Source organism: Elgaria multicarinata, chromosome 13, assembly GCF_023053635.1.
Source record: "Elgaria multicarinata webbii isolate HBS135686 ecotype San Diego chromosome 13, rElgMul1.1.pri, whole genome shotgun sequence".
Taxonomy (NCBI): Eukaryota; Metazoa; Chordata; class Lepidosauria; order Squamata; family Anguidae; genus Elgaria; species Elgaria multicarinata.
This window is the reverse complement of record NC_086183.1, coordinates 1749638-1774561: the sequence shown is the minus strand read 5'-3', so window position 1 is coordinate 1774561 and position 24924 is coordinate 1749638. Positions and strand designations below refer to the sequence as shown.

Below are 24924 nucleotides of genomic sequence, written 5' to 3'. Positions count from 1 at the left end.
AATTCCAAGATCTTTCTCGTTTGTAGTATTGCTGAGCCAAGTGTCCCCCATCTTGTAACTGTGCATTTGGTTTCTATTCCCTAAATGTAGAACTTGGCATTTATCCCTATTAAATTTCATTCTGTTGTTTTCAGCCCAGCACTCCAGCCTATCAAGATCACTTTGAAGTTTGTTTCTGTCTTCCAGGGTATTAGCTATCCCACCCAATTTTGTGTCATCTGCAAATTTGATCAGCGTTCCCTGCACCTCCTCGTCCAAATCATTAATAAAAATGTTGAAGAGCACTGGGCCCAGGACTGAGCCCTGCGGCACCCCACTCGTTGCCTCTCCCCAGTTTGAGAAGGTTCCATTGATAAGTACTCTTTGAGTCCGATTCTGCAGCCAACTGTGAATCCACCTAATAGTTGTTCCATCTAGCCCACTTTTAGCTAGTTTGTTAATCAGAATGTCATGTGGTACTTTGTCAAAAGCTTTGCTGAAGTCAAGATATATGACGTCCACAGCATTCCCACAGTCCACAAGGGAGGTTATCCTATCAAAAAATGAGATCAAATTAGTCTGACAGGATTTGTTCCTGACAAATCCATGTTGGCTTCTAGAAATCACTGCATTGATTTCAAGGTGTTTACAGATTGACTTCTTTATAATCTGCTCCAGAATTTTCCTAGGGATGGATGTCAGACTAACTGGTCTGTAGTTCCCAGGTTCCTCCTTTTTGCCCTTTTTGAAGATAGGGACAACGTTAGCCCTCCTCCAGTCGTCCGGCACCTCACCCGTCTTCCATGATTTTGCAAAGATAATAGAAAAAGGTTCTGAGAGTTCTTCTGCTAGCTCCTTCATTACTCTAGGATGCAGTTCATCGGGCCCTGGAGATTTAAACTCATTCAAGGAAATTAGGTGTTCTTTGACCATTTGTTTATCAATCTCAAACTGCAATCCTGCCCCCTCAACTTCTGCTTCACTTTTTCCAGGGGGGTCATAGACCTGCTTTTGGGAGAAGACCGAGGCAAAGTAGGAATTGAGCACTTCAGCCTTTTCTTTGTTGTCTGTTATCAATTTGCCATCCTCATTAAGCAGTTGAACCACCATTTCTTTCCTCTGTCTTTTACTACTCAAATATCTGAAGAAAGCTTTTTTATTGCTTTTAGCATCCCTCGCTAATCTCAGCTCATTCTGAACTTTAGCCTTCCTGACGCCATTTCGGCACTTCTGCGCCACTTGTCTGTACTCTTCTTTTGTAGCCTGGCCTTCCTTCCACTACCTATATGTATCCCTTTTTGTTTTCAGGTCATCTCTAAGCTTTTTGTGGAGCCACATTGGTTTCCTCTGTTGTCTTCTATCTTTTCTCCTTGTTGGAATTGTTTGTAACTGTGCCCTTAAAATTTCATTTTTTAAATACTCCCACCCATCCTGCACTCCTTTTCTCATTAGGCTCCCTTGCCACGGGACCTTACTTATTATAGTTCTGAGTTTATTAAAATCAGCTTTCCTAAAATCCAGAGTACGTGTATGGCTACGCTCGACTTTTGTCTCCTTCATAATCAAGAATTCAAGTATGATGTGGTCACTTTCCCCCAGAGTTCCCGTAACTGCCACTTTATCCACTAAGTCATCCCTATTGGTCAATAACAAGTCAAGGATTGCCGATCCTCTAGTTCCTTCCACCACTTTCTATAGGAGAAAGTTATCACCCATACATGTCAGGAATATCTTGGAAGGGTCTCCCAACAGATATCAGGGTAATTGAAGTCCCCCATCACTACTACATCACACTTCCTTGAAACACTGGCAATTTGTTTCTCAAAAGTTTCGTCCTCGTCTTCTCCTTGATTGGGTGGTCGGTAGTAGACTCCGATTATCATATTCTTTTTATTCCTAGCCCCATTTATTTTAATCCAGACGCGCTCGACGGGGCTCCCAGTCTCATCCGCCTGTATTTCTGTGCAGGGATAGGTATTTTTAACATATAGTGCAACTCCACCTCCCTTTCTATTTCTTCTGTTCTTTTTGAACAAGTTATACCTTCAATTGCTATATTCCAGTCATGGGAGTCATCCCACCAAGTTTCAGTTATACCTATCAAGTCGTATTTGCCTTCATGTAATAAGAGTTCAAGTTCATTCTGTTTATTTCCCATGCTCTGGGCATATTTCCCATGTCTGGGCATATAGACATCGAAGACCATGTGTTTTATAGTCTGGCTTTGTTCCTACATAGTTGCAGACACTATTTTGGGACACTGTTGGAGCTGTTCTCTGTACTGTGGTGCATGGGCCTTCATCCATTGTTGCCTCGAAATTTACGTCTCCCACCCCCGTAAGATTCAGTTTAAAGCCCTCCTGATCAAGTTCTCCATGCTGTGGCCAAACACATTCTTTCCAGCCCTTGTGAGGTGCAACCCATCCCTTGCCAGCAGTCCATGTTCCAAGCAGCGTAGCCCGTGGTCCCAGAATCCAAAACTCTCACGACGGCACCACCTTCGAAGCCAGTCGTTCATCCGGAGTATTTTTCTTTCCCTTTCTAATCCTCTTCCAAGAACCAGGAGGATGGATGAGAAAACTACCTGGGCCCCAAAGTTCTTCAGTTTCCTTCCCAGAACTTCAAAGTCTGAAATGATTTCTTCGTAGCTCTGCTTGGCGACATCATTTGTTCCCACATGGATGAGAAGAAAGGGGTATGTGTCCGTGGGCTTTATGAGCTTCGGTAACCCTTCAGTCACATCTCTAATCTGTGCTCCAGGGAGACTGCACACCTGGCGAGTCCATGGATCTTCACGACATACTTGGGTTTCAAACCCACGCAGCAGGAAGTCTCCCACAACGACTACTCTTCTCTTCTTGGTTGACCTACCTTCTGCCTCTTGGTCACTGTTGCATGGTATCTCCTGTACTTCTTCCTCTGCAAACTGTCATCCAGTCTCATCCTCCAGAAGCTGAAAGCGGTTGCTTAACTCTAATGGCTCCACCGGTGCAGAACGCCCTCTAATTCCTCCTCTCCTAACTGTCACTCTTTTCCAGGGAGTTTCCTCTTCATTGGCTTTCCTCCCCTCAGCATACTCCACTTCTGCTTCAGCTGGCTGTTGCTCTTCAATCTCGTGTGCTTCTTGTTGCTGTTGCAGTTCCACCGTTCGGTCTAAGAACTCCTCGACTTCTCTTATTCCTTGGAGGGTGGACACTCGCCGCTCAAGTCCTCTCACTTTTTCTTCCAAAAGTGCCACCAGCTTGCACTTGTTGCAGGTATACGCCATGTTGAGCTCAGGCAGAAACACGAACATTGCACACCCTTTGCAGGTCACCACCTCTAGGGACTCCTTTCCATCCATATTGTTGATTTCTGCTTTGGTTTTTTCCCTTTTTGATTATAGTGGAATTGCCTTTGCTTTGTTGTGTCCTCTCTGAAGGTACACAACTATATGAGTATGTCTTAAAGGAAAGTAAGATCTTTTTTGGGGGGGTTGTTTTTTTTTTTGGTGGTGGTTTTGTGGGGTTTTTTTCTCTTTATGTTTTTCTTTGTTTTTCCCACCTCTTTTTTAATTTATTTTTATTTATTTATTTTATTTTTTAAAAAATTTTTAGAGGCCTCCCCCTTGACCTCCCCTGCCGAACTCCCCCTGTCAAACTCCTGTTCGGTCGCTCCCTGGGAATCTGGCTTACTTTTATAGCTCCTACTTGAGCTGGGCCAGCCGCTCTTCCCTGCTTCTGCTCAGCTCCAAGTCAGGAACCAGAATGACTCCATTTGGGGTTCTAGTATCATGAGAGGGAGATATTATTATTATTATTATTATTATTATTTTCCCACATACCATTTTCCACACCTCCATCATGCCTCCCCGGGGCCTGAGGCTCTGCAGTCTGTCTAAAATGTTGAAAAGAGCCATGCTGCCTTCGCCCAACTCCAGAGAAGGAACTTCACCATCTACCAGGGCAGCTAAGGCTGTTTCTGGCCCAGGCAGCCTGGTGGTGGTGGTGGGGGGCATCTCTATCAGCCATGCTTTCCACTTGTGCGCTGCATTGCAAGGGAGCTTGGGGGTCAGCCTGAAAAGCCTAGGAGGCCCCGTTTGATTGATTGATTGCATTTCTATACCGCCCAATAGCCGAAGCTCTCTGAGCAGTTCATTTCCAATCCTAGTCCTGCTTCTGGCCAGGTGTCTGTGCATGGTGGGTGGGGGATGGAATTCCCCACCACCACCACCACCACCGGGCCTAATTCCGCTTTTGCAGTGTGAACAGCAGCCTGCTCCAGGGCTTGAGAGGTCTGCTTCAGAGGCGTTGCTGCCGGCCCAAAGAAGCGGCCGTCTGCAGTGTCCTACTACTGGGCCAACCAGCTTAGTGCTGGCTATGCCCAACCTGCCAACCTCCGGAGGTGTCAGATTACACTATTATGGCTGGAGGGTTATGGGAGCTGTAGTCTGACACATCTGGAACGCGTCAGGTGGGGAAAGGCTGGTGCAGACTTACAGGCGGTGTCTCCGGGGCTCCCGGCAGGGGCAGTGGAGGCTGATGGACTCCATGCAGTGGGATGATGAATCCACTCCAGGTTTCAGTGCCCCATTGACCCTGGAGCTATCGGCCTCCCCAGCCGTGCCTTGAGATTTATCTCATTCTATAAAGCCCAATCGCTGAAGCTCTCTGGGCCGTTCACTAAATGCCAGGAGCATGCGCTCCGCACCAGGGATGGACAAGCTGGTGCAATCCAGAATTTGGGGACGACAGGCAGGCAGCCGCTCTCCCGGGTTTCAGGCGTGGCTCTTCCCAGCCATACCTGGGGCTGCCAGGCACTGAGATGGGACTTTCTGCTTGACCACTGAGCTGCATAAAGACACAGCCATCCACTGTCCAACGTTTGTAACGTGCTACATCGCAGCACGTTACAAAATGAAAACACAAGACTGAAACAATGACAGTGCAGTGGCAGGGGACAATGATGTGAAGCGAGGAAACCAACAGGCAGTCCTTTCGGGGCACTTCCAGACGAGGCTTTCACTGCGCCTTTCCTGGCCTCATTCGTGGGATTCTATAGGCTCCAGGCGTCGATGTCTTCCTCTCCTAACCCTCCTGTATTTCCCCTCTGCTTCTTCCAACTTTTTTCTTACCAAACAAAATGCATTAAGGCAACAACAAGACGCAACAGGTGCACATGTCTCCCTCTGAGCCCTCCGTCTGGAAACACTCAATGGCCAACGGGAACGGAAACAACCCTAAAATGCTCATACTACTATGTTTTGCTTGATACTTTTGCCTTTGTACTTTTAACATCTGGGGGGGTTCCAATGAAGCTCGGTGGTTGCTTTGGCTGCAGCCCTGAGCAGCGTTCCTTGGGTGTGAGCCTCCCCAGCCCCGCCGCCCCCCGGACTCAGCAGGAGCGCCTTCTAGCTATACCTGCAAAGGATGCGCTATGAGCTGCAATCCGATGCAGACTTTCCTGGGCCCAAGTGAAATCAGCAGGACCCGGGTCCTCAGGAGACACACAGAGGGTTGTGCTCCGATTGTGCTTGTACCTCGCCCAAGGGAAAAGGCAGCTGAGCTCTTTGCCACCTTTACGCACCCTTACCTGCGAGCAAGCCCCAAGGAACAAAACGAGGTTTGCTGCCGAGTCATGGACTTGCGTATAGGATCGGGCAGCTGCGGGACATCGCGAGCGAAAGAATAAAGAGCCATAGGGCAGGCGCAGGCGGTGAGACGCGGTCTGCACGTGCTCGAGCGCACTGTTGCCAACCCCTCCCACCCCAGGCTGCCAAAGAGCAGCGCCCGAGCCAGCCCCCGCCGCCACGCACGTGCTCGCAGCTCCCCGGCGCCCCTCCCACCCGCGCGCCCCTCCCCGCTCCCTCCGGCCACTCCCTGCCGCTTGACTCAGGTTCCCGGAGGAGGGGACCCCCCCCCCACCCCCGGCTTGGCTCTGCCTCTCCTTGGCCCCGCCCCCACCCCGGCGCCCTTATTAGGCGGCGCTTGGGCGCAGCCCAGCCAGTCCCAGCGACGCGCGGCGGGTCTTGCGCAGCGGCCAGAGCCAGGGGGTGCCGGACCCGAGCCTTGCGGCGGCTCGTGCGACGCGTCCCTCCTGCGCTTGGCCTTGGCCTCCAGGCTCGCTCGAGGCAGCCGGGGGCTCGCGCCCTAGGATTACCGGTGCCCCGCGCCCCCTCCCCGTTGGACGGGGTTTCTCGCTCCGGCCGCAGGATGGGAAGCCACAGCTCCAAGGCCGCCAAGGGGGACGTGATGGCCCAGGATGCCGCCGGCGACGCCTCGCCCTCCAAGGCCAACGGCCAGGTGGGTCTCGCGCCCTGCCAGGGTGGGGCTGGAACCCCGAGCAGCCTCCAAGCGGCCCTTGCGCGCCCTCCGGGTCTCCTCGACGGGGCCCGCGGCCGCTTCTCTCGCTGCCCGGCCCGGCCCGGCTCCTTGCAGCTGCTATTGTGCGCCTCTCCCGATGGTTTCTCTTGGGGAACGGCTGGGATGGCGAAGGGAGCCGCCGCCGCGCCCTTCTCGCGCCGTGGGGCTGCCCGAGGCTTCGAGTCCGCCTGGCTGGGCGTGCGCTTGGACGCCGCCCGAGGGCTGCGGCGCCCTCTCGCCTCTTGGGTGCTCGGGATCCGTCGGTCTTCCTCCCTCGTCCCGCTTCGACGAGCGCAGCCTTTTCTCCCGCGAACGCGCCCTCCTCGCTTCCCAGCGGCGGCGCTCCCCTTCCTCGCCTTTGTTTGGCGCCGGCTCCGCAGAGAAAGGAGCCGAGACCCCCCTCCCCTCCCCTGGCGGCGGGGCTGATGCTGCCGAGGGAACAAAGGACGGATCCGGCTGGCTGGGCCGGGGGGGGGGGGGGCTGCACCGCGTCGCATTCCTCGGGCGAGGGGCGGAAAGAGGCGCTCTCCGCCTCGGGGGGGGGGGGTCTCTCGGGCGGATGCTTTGAGTCGGGGAAGGGGGGGGTCGCTTACTCGAGTTTAGCACGTGCGAGGTGGGGGGGGGCAGGTGAATGGAAGCGCCGCCGCCCTTTTTTTTGCACACGCGAAAAACTCGCCCCCAGAGCGCGTGCGTTTCGAAACGCCAGAATCGGTGCAGAATCTCCCCTCGCCGCGTTGTATTAAAACGGTTGACTTGATCCTGGGCGGCGGTGCAGCTCTTGCTCCCGAGGATACCGTGGCCTTGAGAGCAGGGTGCAAACTCGTGGAGCGGCGAGGCGGCCAGCGCGCGCAAGCCCCGGAGAGAGGCCGGCGTTGCTTGGCTCACGCGCGCCGCACACCCACCCCTGGCCAAATGCGACCCCCGGACGGGGAAATCCTTTTGCAAGGGAAACCGCAACTGGCTATTCTTGTTAGGGGGCCCGCTTCGTATGGGGCGCGGAAGCCCGTCGGCCCGTGCATGTGCCACTGTTCTGGGAGCGCATTGTTGCCTGAGCCCAGGCGATCCTACACGGCTGCCTTCCCCTCCCCCCCCCCGAAATGGCGCCCGGGAGCGCTGTTGGAGTGCTGGCGCCCCCTTGCCGCCATAGTGGGACGGGGCTCTTTCCTGCAGCGGCTGCCCAAATGGGAGGAAGCAAAGCTCAGGCGGAGGGCATCGCATGTTGCATTTCGATGGGTCAGGAGAAATTTAGACCCAGGGCAGTTAGGGTGGGCAGGCAAAGCAGCAGGATTTGGACTAGAGGAGTTGGCCGTCACATGCAATCTGTGGGTGGTTGAGGAGGCGAGAACTCGTTTCTCCCCCCCCCCCCCCCACAAAGACTCATCTAGGCTTTTGCAGCTTGATCCTATGCATGTTTACTCAGGGCAAGCCCCACTGAGCCCGTGCTCCTGGATAAGTGTGCGGGATTAAGGCCTTGCCCAGTGAAGTGGGAGATAAACAGACTTGAGAACCTCTCTGCATTAGCAGCAATGGACTGAAGGCTCCCTGGAACTTGGTGCTCAAACTTGTGCTAGAAAAACTTAAACCAGCAGGGAAGATCATATGTTGGTGTGTCTTTCATGCTTGCCTCTTGCAGTTAAGATCTAGGGTGGGCTTCGAGTATGCCTGAAGCTAACAGGCTTTAAAAAAACACTGGATGCAGTGCTGTAATGGTGCATTCTGTTCCTTCCACCAGGAGAACGGCCATGTGAAGATAAATGGGGGGGTGTCGCCTAACGCTGATGGAGAAACTGCCCCACTCAATGGCAATGGATCTGCTGAGCCAGTCAAGGAGGGAGCCATGGCAGAGACGGGTGGCGGGGATGCCATCGAGCCTGCGCCGGTTGCTGAAGGTGGAGAAGCCAAGCAAGATGGAGCAGCTGGTGCCACAGCTTCCAAAGAGACCCCGAAGAAGAAGAAGAAATTCTCCTTTAAGAAGTCTTTCAAGCTGAGTGGCATCTCCTTCCGGAAGACCAAGAAAGAGGCAGGGGAAGTGTCTGCTGCCTCCTCTCCCAGTGAGGAGCAAGGGAAAGCAGAGGCCAAGGGAGAGGAGAATGCTGCCTGTGCCGTGGAGGAGGCGGAGCAGGGCAGTGCTGCCACCAAAGAGGAAGCCCTTGAAGTGAAGGCCGCTGCCCCCCTTGAGGCTTCCGCCACTGCTTCTGCCCCCGAGGAGGGTCAGCAGGAAATGGAGGCCAAGAGGGAAGAGGGGAGTGAAGGACAAGCGAAGGAGGAAGAGAAGCAGCAGCAGCTGCCCAGTGACACTCAGGAGGCCACAAAGCCAGAGGAGACACCAAAACCAGCGGAGGTGGGACCCAGTCCTGCCCCTGTGGCTGCTGAGCAGAAGGAATAGAACCAACTTAAATACCCACCTAACTTTAAAAAAAGACTTTTTTGTGCCATCCTTCTCATCCCAGTAACCCATGGAACTGCTCTGCCTTGTTCACACACACAGAGCCACAAACACAAGTCTCTCTTCTAAGTTCATTGTAGAAGTGACAAGCCTTTTCACTCCATTTTTTGCCCTTTCTCACTCTGTTAAGCAAAAAAAGAGAAAACCACCAACTTGGATACTGGGTACCCAGCACAGCCACTGGTACCACTCAGGAGTAGGTGTTCTTAAAACTGTATGCAGGAATACTGTTCCTGAACAGAAACTGGAACTTGCTCAGTTTAATGAGACTCCGAATATTTACACCAATTTTTGGTCTCTTGGATCTTTCTACTAATCTTCAAAGCAGCTTTTTTCCCCTCAAAAAGTCCAATAAACCAGCAACTGACCGTTCTTCAAAACGGATATTCTTTTATCTCTCAGTTTACATTCCTGGTTCTGACTTCATTTAAAAGTATTTTGTGCTTTTTATAGAAATCAACAGTTTAAAAGCTAATCTGGTTAGTTTTTTATAATGTCTTGCTATTGGCTTTAAACCATAAAGCTTGTAAGTCCACTGTGTTTAATTTGACTTCAAAGGGAGAACTTCTTTGGGTTTATTTAGGGGGGGACATCGGGGTGGGGTGGGTGGGGGAAGGAGATAAGGTTGGGAGAGTGCTGGCTGTATGATGTGACTTCAGTTCTTTGTTTTCTTGTCTTTGTAAATAATTTTTTAATGACCCAACTTCAGATCTGCAATTTTCTAACTCCTAAATAAACGATGTATGGGTCTTACTGTAACATTTGAAAGGAATAAATGGTGACCCCCTTTGATTAGACTTGGGTCCTTTTTATTTCTAAGGAATGCTACTATCCTATTCAGCAGCAATGTGACTTGCTAATGATTTGGTGGCAGATCATTAGAGCTAAGCTCCTGAATCTCTTATAAGATTCTCTAGAACTATTGCTATTTAGGGGGGAAACTCTGGACTCACGCTTATTTTACATTTTCAAAGTTAAGACATGCTGTCAGGACTGAGCGTAGAACCTCTCACCTATGCTGAAGCTGTTAGCAGAATTGGTACCACTATGTTGAATGTGCCTTGGATTCAGCCTAGGCATCTAATGTGCAAAGCAACGCAAGCGGCTGTGAGAATAGTATTAACTTAGTACGTCTTTTCTGAAGACTGAGCCATGAGAACACTGCCATTGGAGGCGTCAAAGCATTTCTGCATCTCGTGTGCCGCTCTGGTTTGGGCACCAAGAGCAGCAGGCAACTTGGTGGGAAACGCTGAGCTTTGTTGCATGTAGTCTAACAAGTTGCTGGTGGCTTCACTCATCTGCAGTACTTGTAATGTGTTTTGGGCAGACCTTGAGACGGCCTTCCAGGTGCCTGGCAGGTAATTTGGATTTTAATTCTCATCAGCCCCAGCCAGCGTGCCTTCATAGTCAGGAATCTTGAGAATTGTTGGCCAAAATATCTGGAGTGGGTTGTTCTGAACAGTTTACTTTGTCCTTGATGAAGTCAGTCCTTTCAGGGTAAGGTGTGGTCCCCCATTCCATCCCCCCGTTGTGTTCACAGGTTGGGAATGGCTGCAGCTTCTCGTGCTGATGGGAGTCCAGATATCCGTTTAAAGATCTTCCTCTACACTCTCCCCCTTCAAGCAAGGCACACCTAGTGTATCACCTCTTCTACCTTCTCCTCCCAAGTACATGGAAAATAGCTTTATCTAGTGTAAATATTGAATTTGCAAGTCTTAATGGGCGCCACACCTTGACATCCAACATACTTATAACACAGACCGGCTATTACTCATCGTTGGGATGGTGGCGGCGGGGCGGCAATTGAAGGTGGGAGTTTGATCTTGAGGGACCCGTTTTGTGGGGTTCCCTCTGATGTATCCAACTGGCCACAGATGTGCCAAGGAAAGTATTTCATTCTCTTTGTCTCTTTCTTTGGAACCAGCCTGCTCTGGGTGGGTGACGTGAGCTCTACTCCGCTGAAAGAGGGAAGCCATCTCCGAGGCACTTGTCCTGTGGGCCTGCATCTCCCATGTTCTGTTGTGCGTAGCCATGGCCGTGCAGCAGCCATTTTAAGTCCTCTTGGAGGAGCAGACATAGATGCCTCTTAATGACTATGGTATGAAGAGGAAATGCTGCTTAAGATGGAGGGTAGCTGGGTGGGTGCCTTTAAACAAGCTACAGCTGTGGGAACTCATTTTCCCCCTCTCAAATGGTGATCTACAAAAACAGGGATTGCAAGTTGTGCTTATATAAAACCAGCTTAATGTGAGCACCTCAGGAAGTTGCGCATAGCTTCATGAACCACTGCAGCTGTTCAATGTAGGGCAGGATATCTTGCAGATGTTTCTGGTAATTGGAATGGCCTGGTAATTGGAATGGCCTGCGTTACTGGAGAGCAACTTTGGAAGCTATGTGGAGGTAGCCAGTTTGGGAGAGAGAGAGATCTTAGTAAGTAGGGCATCTTGGACTAAAACTGCGTCAAAGTCTAGCTTGTGGTGAATGACCCTGACCAGCAAGTTAATTTCTCTGTAAGCCAGCCATCTGTTCTCTCCCCACACCTTTTCTAACGTGCTCCAGAGACCTGCCCTGTCTTGCTAGGGGACAGTTTTGCCTGTGTCATAAGATGCACGTACACTTTGCCTCCAAATACCTTTGAGTAAACTGCAGTTTACTCTTCCCACCCCTCCTTTTAATCCTTGCAACAGCCCCAAGGTAATCTAGTAATCTACAGGGATGAGAATTTTGTTTCATCCTAAGTGATGAGGTGAAAGGAAAGATGGATCTGAGGAGAACAGTCTGGTGGGGGGAAACAATCAAGGTGATGTACTGATCTGGATTTTATATACTCTATTTCTTCGATTCTAAGACACACTTTTTTCCCATATAAACATCTCTAAAAATGGGGTGCGTCTTAGAATCGCAGGTGTGTCTTAGGTTTTTTTTTCTGTTGGTGGTACTGAAATTAGTGTGTCTTACAATCGAAGAAATATGGTATACACCAATGTTTTCTATGACTGCTTTGAATTAATATATTCATTCATTCTTGCCCAACCCCAAGCTAAACGTGTCCATGTTTTAGTAACAGTAAATACAGGAAACATCCCTTTTGACTGTTTCAGGCTCACAGGTCATTGCTGCTTGCAGCCTGTTAAAAAAACTGGTGCAGCTGTCATGCAAAATATGATAGATAAATATTAAATGCATTTAGTTCAACACATTTTTGAAAGTTATTGCAATGCCCACAACCACCTGGTTGGGTGATCAACCCTATCTGCTATTTTTTTTTCAAAGCTGTTCAATGGCTCTTCAGTGACCTGTCCAGCATCATCATCCTTGTAAGGCAAGAGTCTTGGGAGAAGAGTCGATAACCACTGCAAATGTTGGTTATTCAGACCAGGGACTGGGATGAAGGTCGAACAGGGGATGTGTTCAACCTGTTTATTGTTGTGAACAATAAACAGGGGAAGTTTATTGTTTTACTCTGTACAGCACCATGTACATTGATGGTGCTATATAAATAAATAATAATAATAATAGTGACACAGGTCTGGCTCCTGCTTCCATTGATTTGGATGTTTGTGGCGAGGACTTTATCCCCTCCCCAAACTGCCTGGATTTTGCCCCAGCCCCTTTCCAGCACAGATCACCTCACTGCTTCTGGAGAACTTGAGAGAGAGCAAAGCCACATTATGTAACTCCCATTCCCCCACAGGTGAGGAAGGGCAGCAGCAAAGGGCCAAATTTGGACAAGAAGGGGCTGGCTGAGAACCACTGGTGTATGAAACAATATTTCCACCAGAGTGGGATGCTGGTGGACAGTTTGGGACAGTGGACGTTGACCCAAAGATAACATTCTAGCTGAGTGTATTAAAGGAAGAGATTTCTATGCTTTTCTTTAGGGTAACACCTTTCAAAATGACTTAACAAAAATAAAGGGCTGGATCCAGACTTATAGTCATACTTAAGGGCAGACCATGAAAATAGGCTAAGCACAGTATTGGCAGATAAGACAATCACCTCTTCACAAGCCTGGGAAAATAAAAACAGCAGAGACCCTCCCTGTGCAGAGTATTCCAGAGAAGTTGGAGCACCACAACAGAGAAGGCCCTATTGTGAGTCCCCCATATGCCCAACATCAGAATGCAGCCCTGTCCAGCAAAAAGGGAGAAGCATAGACCCAAAGAGCCTCTGCATAGGATGCTCATTAGCCTCTGAGCTCAAGTGCTGCCTTCCTATCTGTGTCCTCCTGACCTTTATCCCATAACTGGCCATGAAAGCTTTGGAAAAGCTGTAAGTGTTGGTGAAGCCTCAACACTGCTTTCCTGGCCATCCCAGGACATCCCCCATCTTTCCTCTCTGTGGGCTCTTGGTTTGCCAGGCCAAGGAGAACCTCCCTGGCTTAGGACCAGTCCAGAAGTTATTCGAAGGCTCTGCCAAATCTAGTGCTATCCTTTTGACATCACCCCACCCTAAACCCTCTAGACATTTAGCAAGCAAGGGATCTGCTCTTGCTCTGAAGACACAAAAACAGGAAATAATCCACCACCCAAAACACAGAAATGGAGCAATTTTATTACAAAGATTTTGTTTTTCTTTCTCCAAAAAAATGAAAATAAAAACTTATCTTTTTTTAAAAAAACAATATATATATCTTCCCTTACTCACCCCCCAAACTCACAAATACAATGATCTTTAAATTTCACCAATACAAGTATCAAAGAGCAGGAAGAGCTGCACGGAACTCGCATGGAGACTAAAAAACAGCTAAACCAGAGGCTTAAAAAAATAAAAAGCTTTCCCCTCCCCAAGAGTGACATGGCTAAATTAGCAGCATCGCCAGGACCGACCTCTCCAACTCCATGTCCCCCCACTGAAAAACTCCACCCTGCTTGCCAGCACATGCAGTCAAAACTGTTCCTTGAACCCTTTTTTTAAAAGCATAAAACAAAACAGCAATATTTAACAGGCCTTTTACAAAGATGCACTTCTGAAGTGATGTCTCTCATTGGCCATTTTGCTGCACACACCAGCTAAGGGCTCTTGAGCTGATGCTGAGGGAAAGGCTGCAAGGGACTGGAGAGGATTTAAAAAGGGAGCTGTGTAGGCAAAACTCGCACTGCGCGGCGCTGATACTGAATAGATCTGCGTTTGCTCCAGTGCTCCCCTCTATGGAGAAAAAGCACATTCCTACCTAGAATATGAAGAGAAGTAGATCAGAGATTTCACATGGACAAGCGCCCCCACTAACACTTCCCCCTCACGCGTTCATCAGAACATCGCTAAGGATTATCTCCCCAAAACTGACTGTAGGGAGATCGTCCACTCCTCAATTGTGCTTTGGGATGCCAAGAAGCAGCATCAATTTGTGGTTACCTGGAACAGGGTGGGACTCTTCTGGGGGTGAGACTGTTCGGAACACCAAGCTCCCACAACTTTCCCAAAGTTTTATGGCTGTATCCATACCTCAAAAAAACTATTTAAGGAAAAGAAAAAGACAAAACCAAACCCCCAGAGTATACAGTTCTCTAGGGGGAAGTCATTGTTTCAAGAGAAGAGGAAGTGCCAGGGAAAGGGTGACACTTTAAAAAAAGAAAGAACACACACGTCCCCAATGAGGCAGCAGCAGGAACGTGAGAAGAGGTGCACCTCTCAGACAGCATCTGAGGCCAAGCAGGACTTTGGCCTGAGCAGAATCCTCCCCGCAGCTCACCCAGGGAAAGGCAGGAAGGAAGTTCAGCTGGGTCTCAAGTCCCCAATATATTTATATAGAAATATCTACAGAAACGTATAAAATACAAATCTTGTGGAATGAGAAGGTACCAGAAAGATCAAGCCGGGGCACTGAGGGCTGAGGGGGTGACCCAGCTGCCAGCTTCTTAGGTCGATTTTGTCTCCTCCTTTATGCTGTTGGAGAAGCAGAGGCGATGTGTTAATGCTTGCTGGTGGTTAGCAAATGTGAATCGGGAAACCCAACTAACCCTTTTCCAAATGTGCTGACCAGAGATCTAAATGCTGTCGTCACATTTTCAAAGTCTGCTCCTATGCTCTTGCGCAGCAGCCAGCAACCACGGCCATTCAAGAAAAAAAGAGGTCTCACCCTTTGGGCTCCGCTGTGTCCTCTTTTGCCTTCTCTTCCTCTTTTACTTCTGCAAGAGAAGAGAAGATACTGTTTTTCCCAATTACAGATTTATTTACCAATAATTATTTCTCAGCTAATATAATATAAACCCATAACAAGGTCAGCTGCAAAAATACCATTTGGACACATACCCTCTAGAGCTCTTAATATGCTAATTTTCTTATAACAATTCCCTCTCAAAGTTTTACCCTGCTGCCTCCTTTTAACCTCTCTCCAGCGCTGTGTATATGCTGAGGGATTCATGCTGAGAGATTTCAGCTTCCTGATGATATCGGCTTACGTTAAAAAAAACCAAGAGCGCATTTCTAGCTCTTAAGGTTATGGAGATTTGCTTGAAAAGACAATGAAATTTTACAAGTCAGGGAAGTGACTGAATATTGCCAGTGGTTGGAAGCAAGGTGTAGGTGTACCACATTTCTTGATGTGGTACACATCTTGCCTCTGGTCTTTATAAGTGTTGCTGGTTGTAGAATTCTATTTTTCCAGATAAAGAATTTTACCTTTTTTATTTATTTACTGAAATGCATAGTACAGCCTCAGCCCCACCCAGATAGGCACCCAGAGATCATATGACTCCAATTTAACATGAGTTTGCACTGATCCCAAATTAATTGCTGGGAACACCACAAAATACCATTGTTCACTTTTCCAAGCCCTAAACGTTTCACATCCCAGGTACTAAAAGGAAGGCCTGCTCCCACATGAAAACTGTTGGTCCTGGACTGGAATCCCGCTCCAAGTGCCCTGGGTCCTTGAGGGTCAGAGGTGGTAGCCATGGGAAGTGGAGACCTTCCAATGGTCACCCCTACTCCCTGTGTGCAACTGCCTGCTCTCTGAGCTACCTGTCCCGCTGGGTTTTAAGGAGGCTAACAAACGTATTCCTGGTCCACAAAGGCTTTAGAGACCAGGTACTAATAACCAGTAAGAAGAGTCCCTGCAGATAGAGCTCTGGCAACAAGATATGGTTCTCCTGGTATATTTTAAATTGGATGCTTTTAAAAGTTGGAACAGTTTAATTTGATTATTTGATGCAAGCTGCCATGGGGATTCTTTTGGATCTACAAATGGGATGGAAATTATGGAAATAATTAAACATCAAAAGAATCACATGCCGATTTTCATAGTTCTGGTTTAAACACACTAGAAAATGTCCATTTTACAACATAATGGGGTAAAACTATCAAATTACAAAATTAAGCCTTGCTTGCTGTTGCCCTGGGAACAAGAAACTGAACAAGGAGCCTGTAGATATTCTCCCGCAGGCAGATGGTTACTTAAGAAATTGGTGACCAGATATGCTGCCACATTCTGTTCTCTTGCTGCTACCAGTACAAAAATGAAAGATACTTTGCAATACTAGGAATACTGGTAGGCCCAAAAATAACCCTATAAAAGCTGGGATTTTTAAGGGCAGCAGGTTGTTCACAAGAAGGGGGGCATACTCACATCACCATTGCTTCTTCTTTGAAATGGTTCATTTGTAAAATGAGAGAAGCCAGAACTACTTCCTTTAATCTACAAGAATCCAGATGTTGGAGTACCAGCCAGTGGCTGCTGAGAAAAAAGAGAAGTGCACTCTGCACATGCTCAGGGGCACTTGCTACTTCTGTAGATGTTTATTGATTGAGTCCTGGTTCTCAAAACATATACTGGGCCCAGGAACATGGTCTGGAAGCACCTGGTAGTGCAGCAAGCACAGACCTTGATCAGATTCATGAGTGGGAGATTATTGGAGAGATCTATGTAAAAGCCAGATGTAGTCATTTACTTATTGTTTACAAGCACATCCCAGGGTTTCAGCAGGAGAACTTCCTTGGGGTTTGTACCATGCAAAATAATAAATGTACAAGTAGTAGCTAGTTCTGGGTTCCCCACCCACCCACCCACCCACCCACCCACACCTTTCTTCTCCTTCTCCTCCTCTTTCTCCTCTTCTTCTGTTTTTGCCCGTTTAGCCTTCTTGAAATTGGCAACGTTTTTGCGTCCGCCTTCCCCTTCATCCTCAGAGTCTGAGAATTCCTCGTCACAAGCTATTCTCTTGTCTGATGAGCGGACTGTGGGGAAGAAGAAAAAAGATACATCAGTGGATGCTTAGAGAAGTAAAATTTCCAGAAATTTTGAGGCCATGAAAAAAACAGTTTCCCCCCCAGAGTTTTTTTTTGGGGAAAGAACATGAAGGGGGATGGAGAGAGGTCCCATTTAACTCTATGTTCTTACTCCTGAGTAGGCATGAACAGGGATACAATTTCACCTTAAAAGAAATGTGGAAAATGCACCCTCCTTGCCCACAGCTCCATTACTTTTAAAGATAAAGAGACTGAAATTGGTACAGTGATAGTTCAAGTAGAGCTTTCAGCATGCCAAGTTTGAATCAGATTGGGTCATCCCTTGATTTTTTAAGGTGTTTTTTAATCCCCCCCTTAAACCCTTTTCCTGATAGTTCACCAGTGCATGCTTACCCCACTGAAGAGAGAGAGACTTACTTCTGAGTAAACACTTACAGAACTGACTTTAACAGTGTGGTCACTCAGAAGCTTTTTTTAAAAAAAGTCTAAAACAGCAAACTGGAAAGAAGTGTTCTGCAACCTTATGCTTACTTCTGAGGTCTTCTGTTTACTCAGAAGTAAGTCTCTTTCTCTGTTCAATGGGGTTTACTCAAAGGTAAGCATGCATGGTATTTTAGTATGACTTGGATGTAAATGCAGTTGAAAGCAATGGGATTTACTCTTGAGTAATGGAACAGCAGATCTCTTTTTTATTAACTTGGAGATGCGCAGCTTCACATGATCAAAGTAAAGGAAAATTGATCCTTCACTAATGCAAAGAGGTGGAATTTCGCACTGGTGGACTATCAGGAAAAGGGTTTAAGGGGGAGAAATAAAGAATTCCTAAAACATCAAGGGATGAACCAAGTTTGATCTCTTCAGCTTTAAAAATTACACAGATGTAAGCATTTATGTTAATTTCATTTAAAAATTTCCTTAAAATCAAGGGATGAACCGATCTGATTCAAACTTGGGGTGGTTAAAGCCCTCCTTAAGAGCTATCACTATGCCAAATTTGATCTCTTTATCTTTAAAAGTTATGCAGATATAAGCATTTTGGATACCTTGAAGCAAAGGAGGGGACCTGACCACCTTTACAAAAGAAATTATTGTTCATCTGCCCACCCTTTGAAATGAGCAAAACAAAACAAACTTTCGCTTCTCCTCCCCTGTAAACTTTTCCCAAGCCAACTGGCAGCAATAGTCTCAGCCCATGCATTCCCTCCTGCTTCCTACAAATGGCCTCCCTTCCTTGGAGTTTAATATGATCTTAGGGGTGTTATATAGTGTGTTGTTTTACCGTAATTGCACAGTTTGAGGCTGCTGCTCAAAAATAAATATTTTTTAAAAATTAAAAATTAACTGCAGGGGAAAGGAGAACGTAGCAGGCGGCGTGGGAGATTTTGCCAGCATAGTAGCACTTCAGGTGAAAGAGTGCAACAATGCACACACGTGAAACTGCTCAGCGCTCAACTCACTAAGGAAACGGAAGGGGAAACCGTGGATGAAAACCAAATAAAAGAAGGTGTGATAGAGCTCTTACTGTCAAGAATGCACAATGGTGACTCTACACACATGTTGGAAAACTGAGCATAGAAGTCTATATGTAAAATATACTTTAGATCAATAATTTTAATAAAAAATGAAAAAAAAATTATGCTAGGAATCTTACAGAAAGGATTTAAAAAACATTTCCCTGCACTGTTTCATTATTTCCAGATTTTACATCTCTAGTCTTTCTATAGAAGCGTTCTTTTTACATGGTTTTTAGAAATCATTTCGGAGTGAGTAAAGGCTGGGTAACAATATATTAATATTTTGCCTTAAATTCTTTAAGAAAATAATCTATAATCCGAAGCTGTTCATTTTTTCAGAAAAACAAAACAAAAAACATCTTTGGAAACAAATGGAAAAATAACCTATTTTTCTGTATTTTTCCATGCCCTCATGTCTCTAGCTGTGCCGGGCTTTTTTGGTTTGGGACAGGGAAGAAGAGAGCTTCCAAGCAATATTTAAAAACTTGACAGCAAGCACACACACACATGCACACAGGAAACGTTCTACAGTATTAAGGACATTACATGATTTACTTATGTACCATTATGTGGGAAGAGGCTGGGCTGGTGGGTTGTGTTGTTCAACAGAATGGAAACCATTTGCCCAAGAAAAAAGGATTCTTTGACTACCATTGAATAATGCGTATTCGTCCACTTTGCATAGTTTCTTATTTTGCATAATTTATTTTGCCATTTTATCTAGCTTATGTAATTATTCTAGTTTTTGCCAACATGGGGGAGGGGCAAGGAGTTAGTGCAGGGTGATGAATTCTCAGTCCTTCCCCAGCTACTGGAAGACTTCAGCCCCATCGCAGCAAGCGCCTTTTCAAGTTCAGCCACAAGGGCTAAGAACATCCTGCAGAATCACAGCACTGGGCAGCGGTGCCTGACTCGGTTCCCAGACAGTGTGACCGTCTCCCTCTTCCTCCTCACTAGCAACATGTGCACACACCCTCCCTTCTGCCCCCAATCCCATTTAGGGTTCTTTTTCTATCTCCTCTTCAGTCTAGTTTTAAAGGGATTTTCCTCCCAGACAAGCCAAGTTCCCACTTCCTTAGAGCAGCTGAACCAACTTCCAACATTCCATTAGCGACTTTTTAAAAATCAGCACTACATTTGTGAACATCCTATGACATGGATGTCATTGCCATTGGCGACGGACATTGCTGTCGCCAATGGCCATGACAACCAACTCAAGGAAACCCCAACACTGCAGAGGTGGGCTGTCTTTGGAAAGTCTAGGGCAGGAGCAGGAGCAGGAGCAGGCCAGTTTATCCCTTGCCAGAGTCAATATGAGTCCTTCCTGTTTCCCACAAATACAAGACTGAAAATCAATTGCCAAACACTGACTTTTAAATCTCAGCACTGTTCATTCAGACTTTAAAAAGTTAAAAACAATGCATTCAAGGTGTGTGTTTTTCCTGCCAAATTTTCTGACACAATGACAGCAGGAGGCTACAGCCCTAGACTATACCCAAAGTCCTTGGCCAATCTACCTAGGCTGCACTTTGGTCTCTGACCCTCTAACCCAAAAGAAGCCCACCTTGGCTCTTAAATGTCCAGTCATTCCTTCAAGAAACCTGGGTCACTCTAACACAGACTGTGATTAAAAGGTAGAACTTTCCACACCTGCAATGTTCATGTTAAGCCCTTGAAAGACAATCCTAATTCATATCAGGGGTTCTACAAAAAGCCAAAAGTTTATTTTCGGCTGGGGCCACATATCTAAGCAAGGTAGTCCCAACTGGCTAGAAAGGGGCTGATTTCTCTATGCAGCAGCCAAGGAACAACTTTTTGAGCGTAGCTTTCCCACACAGACTAGCAGAGGTTATGGAGCTTTCCTGCCATAACCATAAAAATGGGCATCTGCATCTGCACAGCCTCAAGCAGTCCACAATCCCCAGAGAGCCCAGCACTCACTGGAAATGCGCTTGTCGGGATCTTCTTCATCTTCATCTCCACTGTCCTCTGGCACAGCATCCTCCGGGATTGGCTGCATCTGGACCCCGGGAGCATGAGGAAGCATCCGCAGGTTCTCAAAGAGACGTTGCCTAGAGTCAAACAGTCATAAAGCCCCACAGCGAGCAATCAGAAAGGCCCAGCAGAAGGTAAGACACGCATTCCCGCAGCAGAAGAGACCAACTTCACTCAAGATAGGAGCAAAACTTACTTAATCTTCTCCAAATATTCATTGGTGTTTTGGTTAGTCATGTTGGAGGGACTGATGTGGAGCTTGAAGTCTGGTCCAAAGTATTCAAAGTAATCATTGTATGGAAGCTCTGCAAAGGTGTTGAAAAACGCATACAGAATATAACTGGGTCTGTATGTGCAGCAAGGCAATTCAAATGCTGCTCTAAGAGAAGCCACAAACAAATGGAAGAACTCACACCTCCTCCAATGTAGCAGCATTATGCAAACAAGCAAATGCATGCAAATTCCCATAACCTGCATAAGTGGCTCAAAATGCAGAACTGGCTTGTTTGGAGGGGTGGGGTTGGCACAAGAAATACACACAGCTGCAGGGCACAACTGATCACATGGTCACACTACTCAGCCCTCTCAAGGGGGCGCACATGTGGTTACCAGGAGGTCTCCCATGCCAGCAGCTTACAGGGATTGGATTCCCTTCGCATCATCACAGAACTGCATAGTGTGCCTGAATACCATTATTTGGGACCTGTTTTCAGGTAGCTGGTTTCTCTGTTATAAATCCATTCGGTAAGCCAGTGTACGTCCTAATTCCCCATGCCTAGGTTGTATGCAGACCTGGCTGCCCGCAATCCCTATTTCTTGCAGAGCTCACTGCAAGAATCTAAAAAGGCTTTCTGGAAATAAACACTTTACCATAAATACTTTACCATTTGGGATCTCTGTGTTCAATGCAACAGCTGTCTCATACGTCCAGCACCTGGCCACGTTGCGGATTGTGTAGCCACCCCCTCCAAGCATCAGCATGGGCAAGTTAAAGCTTTTGATGAATTCCACACACTTGGCGTGACCTGAGGAGCAGCAAAAGACGAAGAGAAGGGATGGAGAGCTTCTGATCAGCAACGAGCTGGCAAAAGTGGGGAGGGGTGGAGGGGTCATGTCCAGCGACACAAGCAACCCAAGTACCCACTTGAAGAAAGATTGCCGAAGCATCTGGAAGCAGGATGCGCAATGCCACACAGGACAGTGGAGCACAACCATTTGATCACATGCAGTTGTGCGAGACCCAAAACTTGCATCCAGCACTCTGTGAAGCGCTTCTTCAGGTCATGCTGTGCAGCCTTCAAGGGACAAAGCAACTGGGGGCATGCCCTAGGTAAGCTCCCATCCTACCCACCTGTAAGAAATCCCTCTTACCTTTAATGGTCAGATTAAAACAACCCAACCTGTCCCCTGACAAAGAGTCTGAGCCACACTGCAGTGCAACAGCACTAGGCTGGAACGTCTCCATCACTTTAGACATCACCTGGACAATGAAAATAGAGTCCAATCAAACACCTGAGCAGGATGGCTCTGCAGCAAGCATAGAGGTCCAAAACATGTAGTCATCAGGGACAACCCACTGCCCTGCCCCAAACATCTGGAGCTGGAATAGAAGAGTGAGGGCTGTCTTTGGGGCTGAGAGGCCAAGGTGCTCAAATGGCCATCTAGTGAGGGCTGCTTGCATAAAAAACCATTAAGTTCCGGCAATTTGTGATAAGAAGGTGCTACTTTACTCACGTTTACTTCAGGTCTATATAAGTCATTTAAGATAGGGACACCCCCCCAAAATCAAATTCAATGGTAATATTTTAAAGTAGTTATTTTAATAAATTTGCTTATAAAAACTATTTTGATCGCACTAATTACAAAAGAACATTTTATTTATTAATTCTATTCTTTGAAAACTCTTCACTAATCAAACATTTTAGTCATCTACCGCTGTTTAAGATAGCTTAAATTTTTCACAAGTAACAAGTCTTTTTATTTTATTTTATTTTTTTATTTATTTATTACACTTATATACCGCTCCCATAGCCAGGGCTCTCTGGGCGGTTTATTGTTTCTTCAGGTGAACTGATGTGATGGCTATGCGGAAGAAACTTAAATTCGCCTCCACACAAGTAATTCCTTCTGGGTTCGACTGGAATAAATGCTGTTTGTGCCAACTACAAGGTGACCTCATCTGTCCAGCTGAACATCATGATCCAAAACAATGGAGTGCCAGGTTCAAGACACTATCAGAGAATCTAGTGAAATTTAAAGAACTTGGAAGGTTACCAAATGATGTAAAAATTGAATATTTTGACGAAGGAGAAGGAATGCAGCATACCTTTGAAAGACATAAGGCACGTTGGCATCAACAAAAAACACAAAAAACCTGAACCGTGCAGTTCAACGTTCACAGTCTTGTAACCAAGAAGTGACAATTCAAAATGAACCACCATTGTGTGGGGAATCATCAACACAGACGCCACACAAGACACGTCGAGCATCCACACCTTCTCCAAGACTTATGGACAATATTTGTATTTTATGCACTAAAGGACCACTTTGGAATCAGCCGCTTGCCAATGTTGCAACTATGGCAGTTGATAAATATGTTTGCACTGTCAAACCGTATGCCATATCTAAGCCCAGAACTGCAGCAGAAACTTCAAACGTACGTTGTTCTGCTTTGCAGTACAGAATGCACTGGCACGTCCATCACTGAAGCCAGGAAAATGCTGTTTACATCGAAAGGTTTACATCGCTAGAAAATGTGCCTCCTACTGCAGCTGCCTTGCAAAAGCACATACTAAGGGCTGCTTATCAGGGTGGCCATATGTCGGGGCAGTCTCATATTGCAAATCCGGTCTTACCTCCACCTTCAGAGTGGGGCTGGATAAAAACTGATGGTATATGGGCACCATTGTGGACATCTCTTCCAGCAATATGGGAGAGTTGCAGAGAGTTGGTCTGCTGCAACTGTAAAGCAGGATGCCAGTCACGCTGCAGTTGCAAAAATGCTGGCATCCCATGTGCACTGCTGTGTAAGAACTGTAAGGCAAAGTGCTTGAAGTCTACTGACCCAATAGTAGAAGAACCATTTGAGGACACTGAACAATGATTTCATTTAATTACTTCTTAAATGTAGTTTAGTTTATGTATACTTCAATATATATCAATACTACACAATAAATTTAGAAATGAGGAATACTGTAATAACAGTTACTAGTTCATATTTTTGGTTGTTTTCCCCCTATATACATAAAAAAAATTGAGATATTTTGATTAGTGAAGAAATTTTACAATAAAAAAGTTTTTTCTAGGTTTTTTTTCCATTTTTAAGCAAATTTATTAAAATACCTACTTTAAAATATTACCATTGAATTTTTTGACCAAAAAACTTTTTAAAAGACACCTCAACTGCTTATCTACGCCATTTTTAAGATAGAGTCCGCCATTTTGAAAGATGGCCACCATATTGATTTCTAATTGATTTTTGTTTGGGGGGGGGGGTCCCTGTCTAAAATGAATTGTTTAGACATACAGTAAAATTGTGCAAAGTGGCACCTTCTTATCACAAATTGCCAGATACTTCCGCAAACAGACGCAACTAATCCCCAGCCATCCTCTCTAGCCCAATGAAGCTCAACACAACCCCAGAGATTATCTCTGCTTCTCCCCAGCTCAAAATTGGAAAGGAAGATTAGTGCTCCTCTCTTGTCACCTTCACTAGGGCATGATGAAGTATTCACCACGAGCGAGCATAAGCCACCATGGCAAATGCAGATGCAGTAACAGCTATGGAATACCCATGAGATACAACAGAAAGGGAAGCTAACCGGCTTGAAAATGGCTTCATACGACTCGTCATCGATCCCGTCCCGGAGAGGGTAATTGACTGCATAATACTTTCCTTTGCCTGCACCAATGTCCTAGAGGAGAAATGAGACACTATGAAATAGCACACAAGACCACCTGCAGAGGTTGGTGAAGTCTGGGGGTTGGTGGGACCCCCAAGATCAGCACAGGCCTCGCTGCCCACACGGAGCACTGCTGTTCTCACTTTGCGCAGAGCACCCAAGGAGGTCAGGCAGCACATTGGTATCACTGCTTTGGGCCACCTTTCCCAGCTCATGCCTTGCTCAACACACACACACACCAAATCCTGGAGATAGAACTGATGATAATCTCACCTGGACCTGTCCCTCCCCAAAACACCTGAATGCGGTGTCGGTGTGTTTTTCAATCAAACTGTATGTGGGTGGCTTTTGGGTCGGGGGGAGGTTACCACAAAGTCAAACTCTTTAATCTGAATGAGGTATGCAGTTTTTGCAAGTGTGCAGGTTGGCTTCTTTTGCATATTTCTTTTACTCCTGCAGGTTACAGGGGAAGGGCAAGGAGTTACACAGCCCCACTTCTCAATCATGTGATACTCTCTACATCACTCCCAGTTTGAGTTTTCATCATCAAGTGTTGCCCA

The 24924-nt window shown here is 46.8% G+C and overlaps 2 protein-coding genes across 3 annotated transcripts in view; one reads left to right on the top strand and one right to left on the bottom strand.

Moving 5' to 3' along the window:
- Positions 1 to 6161: 6161 nt before the first annotated feature.
- MARCKSL1 (MARCKS like 1) lies at positions 6162 to 9371 on the top strand. Its single transcript, XM_063139871.1, has 2 exons — positions 6162 to 6260; positions 8053 to 9371. The coding sequence occupies exons 1-2, from the start codon at positions 6171 to 6173 to the stop codon at positions 8704 to 8706; spliced, it is 744 nt and encodes a 247-aa protein (XP_062995941.1). The 5' UTR covers positions 6162 to 6170; the 3' UTR covers positions 8707 to 9371.
- A 3927-nt stretch (positions 9372 to 13298) lies between these two features.
- The window catches only part of HDAC1 (histone deacetylase 1), a 30239-nt gene continuing 18613 nt past the window's right edge, over positions 13299 to 24924 (bottom strand). The window contains exons 7-14 of one of the 2 annotated variants that reach the window (XM_063140208.1): positions 24284 to 24376; positions 21834 to 21942; positions 21347 to 21487; positions 20659 to 20767; positions 20409 to 20539; positions 16789 to 16941; positions 14846 to 14894; positions 13299 to 14652 (exon numbers count right to left, since the gene is read on the bottom strand). In XM_063140208.1, coding sequence (XP_062996278.1) covers positions 14625 to 14652; positions 14846 to 14894; positions 16789 to 16941; positions 20409 to 20539; positions 20659 to 20767; positions 21347 to 21487; positions 21834 to 21942; positions 24284 to 24376 — 813 coding nt within the window. In that variant the 3' untranslated portion in view covers positions 13299 to 14624. Of the gene's footprint in view, positions 14653 to 14845; positions 14895 to 16782; positions 16942 to 20408; positions 20540 to 20658; positions 20768 to 21346; positions 21488 to 21833; positions 21943 to 24283; positions 24377 to 24924 lie in introns of both variants that reach the window. The other variant, XM_063140207.1, reaches the window with a different exon arrangement.

What these genes read in the sequence shown, in the direction of transcription:
- MARCKSL1 (XM_063139871.1), top strand. Translation starts at nt 6,171, where the DNA reads ATGGGAAGCCACAGCTCCAAGGCCGCCAAGGGGGACGTGATGGCCCAG. An exon ending in CCTCCAAGGCCAACGGCCAG is followed by an intron (nt 6,261 to 8,052) that starts GTGGGTCTCGCG and finishes TCCTTCCACCAG; the next exon opens with GAGAACGGCCATGTGAAGAT.